Source organism: Urtica dioica, chromosome 9 (genome assembly GCF_054948205.1).
Source record: "Urtica dioica subsp. dioica isolate 48M chromosome 9, U.dioica_male_clone48M_v1_H2, whole genome shotgun sequence".
Lineage (NCBI taxonomy): Eukaryota > Viridiplantae > Streptophyta > Magnoliopsida > Rosales > Urticaceae > Urtica > Urtica dioica.
Window position 1 is genome coordinate 23987823 of NC_142764.1, and position 5930 is coordinate 23993752.

Consider the following 5930-nt stretch of genomic DNA (forward strand, 5'->3'; position numbering starts at 1 on the left):
CACATTGTCTCGCACGTGGCTGGAACTTAGACCTTTGAGCTCGAAGAGTAGAAGCAAAGGCTAAGGAGCCAAAAACTCGCATAAAATCATAATCAACATCTCGATGATGTAGGACTTCAAAAGGGGATTTGTTGTGCAACACAAGGCTTGGTGTTCTATTTATGATATATGTTGCTATGAGGAGACAATCAGACCAAAAATGAATAGGAACATGAGATTGGAAGTACAATGCACGAGCAACATTCAATAAATGTTGCTGTTTACGCTCAACTACAAAATTTTGTTCCGGTGTCTCCACACAGGAATATTGTTGGATGATGCCTTTCTTATAGAAAAAATCTGCAAAAACGAGCTCTTTTGCATTGTCAGACCTAAATTTTTTAATAGTAGTTCCAAATTGGTTAGCAACAAGAGAAACAAAGGTAGGAATGAGACTATGAACTTCATATTTATGTTTCATCAAAAAAGTCCAACAATAACGGGTACAATCATCAACCAAAGTCAAGAAATACCTATGACCTGTCCCAGAGACCACAGAATATGGCCCCCAGATATCACAGTGTAACAAATCAAAAGCATTCTCAGATATATGATTCATAGAAGGAAAAGGTAAACGTTTTTGTTTAGCTAAGGGACAAATGAAACATGGCTTCTTATCTGAACAATGATGATAAGCCAATTTGTCTTTCAGAGTCTCAAGTGTCTTGAATGAGAGATGTCCTAGCCGAGCATGCCAGATCCTTGCATCTACTTTATTGACAGTAACATTGATGGCTGAGTCTGATAGCATGTAAAGATCACCACGTCTCTCACCCCTTCCCAATCATCTTCAAGGTCCTGTGGTCCTGAATATCAAATCCACTATGTGAGAATACCAATATCACCCTAAAGTCATCTGTGATTGCACTAACTGAAATCAAATTGAATTTGAATCCAGGTACATATAACACATCCTTTAGAGTGATATTTTTAGACAAAATAACATCACCATAATGATGAACAGGGATAGCAGTGTGATTTGGTAAGGTAACACTTGAATTTACCAAAGGCTTGAGACTCACAAACATGTCAGCATATGCACATATATGTTTAGATGCTCCTGAATCAGCAATCCAAGAAAATCTAGTATATATAGTATTAATTGCATAAAACACAGAGTTGGAAAGACCTGTAGTGAATGAGGCAACATTTGCATTACTCGAGACCCCGTGGATATTGGTGGAAGAGAGCTGATTGGATAGGTGCTGAATCATCTGGTGGATTTGTTGATCAGTGAGAGTAGAGGAGGATGAAATCTGAGATCCTCCATTCTGATCAAGATTCTCTCCCTCAGAGGCATTAGCTTGGCCTTTCACTTTTGGTTTATAACCAGGTGGATATCCATGTAGCTTGAAACATTTGTCCACAGTGTGACCTAACATCTTGCAGTGTGTGCATAGAGGACGATCTTTCTTGGCCGGGCGTTTCTGGTCTTCTTTCACAGCCATGATCATGGAATTTTTGTGATCTGATCTTCCAAGAACATCAATTCCCACCGATCTTTGCTTTTCTTCTTGGGAGACCATGGCAAAGACTTTGTTAATCGGTGGTATGGGATCCATGAGCAGAACTTGACCACGAGTGTGAGTGAAACTCTCATTAAGTCCCATCAGAAACTGCATGACATATTCATTCTGCAAGAATGAATTCAGATCTTTAACTCCTCCACAGGTACACTTTCCACATGAACAGTTTGACCTGAAGTTGCATAGCTCTTCCCAAACACTTTTGAGTTTTGTGAAATACACTCCGACGCTCTTCTCATCTTGGATCATATTCATCAATTCTCTCTTTAGCTGAAAGATCCTTGGCGCGTTGGACTGTTGGTACCGTTCCTCAAGATCCTTCCATACTTCATACGCAGAGTCGCCAAACAGGATACTAGAAGAGATCTCCTTAGAGACGGAGTTCAAGATCCAAGAGAGAACAATATTATTGTTCCGATTCCAGGCATTGAGAAGAACAACATCAGATGCCTCAGGTTTGGAGATCGATCCATCTATGAATCGAAGCTTGTTCTTGACCGACAAGGCTATTTTCATCGATCGCGACCACGAGACGAAGTTATCTCCATTCAAGAGCTGAGAAACCAGGATGATACCTGGTGAATCTGAGTGATGGATATAGTACGCTCCAATTGGATCTTCGATCTCTGATCTCCTTCTTGTTCCTCCAGAAATCGCCATCGATCTCGATTCCTCCACTAATTCTGGATCCGCCATTAAGCAATGAAACTATCACGCACAGAATCAGATATGAAGGAAGATGCAAAACTGATCGGAGACGATGATGAACTCAAACGAAACCCTAATCGCGGAATTGCTCTGATGCCATATTGCATTCGAGCCTTTTAGAATCAAGAATGCAGAGAGAAAGAGAAAATAGATGAATGAAAAATATGCTTCGATTAATTAAAAAAGAATTACAACACTTATTTATATAAAACAGTAATAACTAACTAAACTAACTCCCTCTTATCAAAACGACGATGTTTTGATAAGTGAGAAAACTAATAAAGGCTGTCGTTATACAAAAACGACAACAAACAGAAAAACGCTCATAAACAATTACTTATACATCAAGTAACCATATTAAGAGCTCTAACCAACCATCAGTCTCAATACTATTTTCCATACTGCAACACTATAATATAGATTAGGTAAATGTATATATTAGGATTAACTCTGTTAAAGATCAAGCGTATAATCTACGGAAGAACCTAATTCATATTTATATATTCAGATATTTATATATATATATATATATATATATATATATAATTATAAAATATTAAATCCAGCATACAATCAGATTATTTTTTTTTTTTTTAAGAATTTGTTACAATTAGCTAAATTTTTAACTTTTTTAATTTATTATTTAATTAATTAATTTATTGTGTGTCTGATAGACTATTTTTTTAATAAAATAAAATTTTGACTATTTAAAAAAAAGGTAAATTATTAAAACGCTGACGAGGTGTTTGTTTGGGATACATACTTATAACATGACTGAGAATAATATAATTGACGACTAAAAATAAAGAATCAAATACCAGCAACTGTATCAAACAATTTCAAAAAATCAAAGAGTAAAATTGTATTATATAAAAATATAATTTAAAAATTCAGGAAAAGAATGTATATTCTGAACCAATATCTCGAGACATGCATCTATAAAATCTATATATTTGAAATGTCGGTTGTCGATTTTGTGCGGATAATCCAAAAAAACGGAAATTTCTACACAATTTTCCGAAATTTTAAAGCTTGCTCTCTCTATATATATTGTATTATCGATAGGTAGAGGAGTCACTCAAGAAGCCCTTACTATAACCCATTGCCATACAAATACGTACGTAGTAACATGACCTCTCTCTATCTCTCAGCGACCATCACCCCATTGTCCACTACACCCTCGCTACCCTATTTCCAGAAGCAATCCAAGGCTGAAGCCGTACCGAGCCGCAGCAGAAACAGTGCTAGGAATGGATGCAGAGCCAGTCTGAAGGGCGAGGAAGGACGAGGAAGCCCTAAGAAGCTGGACCGGAGAGATGTCCTGCTGGGGCTGGGCGGGCTGTACGGCGTGGCGGGATCGGCGATGGCGGACCCCGTCCTCCCGCCGGACCTGTCGAAGTGCAGCACCCCCGACACGCTCCCGGCGGGGGTGGTGACGGAGTGCTGCCCGCCGTTCTCGCCCACCATCGTGGACTTCGTGCCGACGCGGCCCACCACGATCCGCGTGAGGCCCGCGGCCCACTCGGCGAGCCCCGAGTACGTGGCCAAGTACGAGCGGGCTCTGGCGCTCATGCGGGCCCTCCCGGACGACGACCCGCGGAGCTTCAAGCAGCAGGCCATGGTCCACTGCGCGTACTGCAACGGCGCTTACGACCAGGTCGGGTTCGGCGACCTGGACCTCCAAGTCCACAACAACTGGCTCTTCCTCCCATTCCACCGCTGGTACATGTTCTTCTTCGAGAGGATCCTCGGCAGCCTCATCGGCGACCCGGACTTCGCGACCCCCTTCTGGAACTGGGACTCCCCGGCCGGGATGACCATGCCCGCCATGTTCACGCGCGTCGGGTCCCCGCTCTACAACCCCAACCGCAGCCAGGCCCACCAGCCGCCGTACATCGTGGACCTCAACTACGACTTCCGCAACCGGGCCAATCCCGAGAATGACAACAAGAGCGCCGAGGAACAGGTCAGGGAGAACCTCGGCACCATGTACCGCCAGATGATCTCGGGGGCTAGGCTCGGGTCGCTGTTCTTCGGCGGGGAATACCGCGCCGGAGGTCCGTTGGAGAACTCCCCCGGGACCATCGAGAACATGCCACACACGCCGATCCACGTGCTGTGCGGGCACGAGAGGAACGAGACGCTCAAGGCCGGGGAGGACATGGGGAACTTCTACTCCGCGGGGCGGGACCCGATGTTCTACGCCCACCACGGCAACGTCGACCGCATGTGGAACGTGTACAAGACCCTCCCCGCCATGCGGCTCAAGCGGGACATCACCGACCCGGACTGGCTCGACACCGCGTTCCTGTTCTACGACGAGAACGCGCAGCTCGTGAGGGTCAAGGTCCGTGACTGCGTGGACTCGACCAGGCTGGGCTACATCTACGAGGACGTTGAGAACCTGTGGAACATCTACCGACCCTTGTCCAATCCTGCTAGCATCCCGTTCCCCCGGGCTAGGGCGGCCAGTGGGACCCATGTCGGGGCGTCCGACTTTCCGGTGACGCTGACAGACTCGAGGATAAGCGTGGTGGTGCAGAGGCCAAAGGCGAAGCGGAGCAAGGAGGAGAAGGAGACGACGGAGGAGGTTCTGGTGGTGCAAGGGATCGACTTCGACCGCGAAGAGCCGGTCAAGTTCGACGTGTTCGTAAACGACGAGGACGAGGAGATCACGCCGGACAAGGCCCAGTTCGCCGGCTCCTTTGGGAACGTCCCACACAAGGTCAAGAACGGCACGCTTCCTCAGAAGGTCTCGCTCAGGCTCGGGATATCGGAGCTCTTGGAGGACATCGGAGCCGACAACGACAAGAATATCATCGTCACTTTGGTCCCCAGGTACGGAGATCTCATCACCATCGAAGGCATCACGATCGAGCTTCAATCCTGATCAGTGTACCGGATTCCATGTATGCGTGTGGTAAAATGGTAATAAGTCCAATTATGGACGTTGTTATTTTATTTTTATATTCCGGCTCTCTTTAATGATGTCAAGTACTGTATTGATTGCCTGTCTAAAATGCTATGTTTGCTACAATAAATATGATGATTTTCTTTCTCGGTAACTATTTCGGAATTGAGTTAACGGTTTTGTCGTTGCAAGCTTCCTTCATTTAGTAACTTTGACTATGCATTTGGGAGAATATATATATATATATATATATATATATATATATGTGTGTGTGTATATATATATATATGTATATATATATATATATATGCATATAAATATAATTATGGCAAATATATTGGGAGAATAGTTTTACATTTTTTTATGGGGAAAGTTTTTTTTTTTCCCGCATTTTATTTGAAAGCTCAAATCAATGGCTACTGATAAAGGCAATGAAATTCAAACTCTAAGCATATGGGCAGAAATGGCAGATTTGATGATAGTTCTTTTTTATCAGCTCCCCGAAGTACTACTGCCATATGACATTTTGGTAGAATAATTGATTAGTCGATTTAATACGACAAAAGTAGTTAAAAGGAAGCTAGTTTACCCAGAAAAATACCCTAGTTTTCTGATGAGATTATAAGACTGCGATTTATAGTTTATCATCGTTAGGGTTACGAATGTAAATATATAAACTCTTTTCTTTCTTTTTAAAAATTAAACTATACCGGCCCTATATTTTTCTAGGTTCTAATTGGCTTTAT

General features: G+C 43.2%; 1 protein-coding gene across 1 annotated transcript; it reads left to right on the forward strand.

Moving 5' to 3' along the window:
• The first annotated feature begins 3270 nt into the window (after positions 1-3270).
• On the forward strand, positions 3271-5338 carry LOC149386009 (polyphenol oxidase, chloroplastic-like). The gene has a single exon (XM_089625672.1). The coding sequence runs from the start codon at positions 3403-3405 to the stop codon at positions 5161-5163; it is 1761 nt and encodes a 586-aa protein (XP_089481798.1). The 5' UTR covers positions 3271-3402; the 3' UTR covers positions 5164-5338.
• Positions 5339-5930: the final 592 nt, after the last annotated feature.

Excerpts from the sequence above, each read along its gene's own strand:
- LOC149386009 (XM_089625672.1), top strand. The coding sequence starts at position 3,403 with ATGACCTCTCTCTATCTCTCAGCGACCATCACCCCATTGTCCACTACA.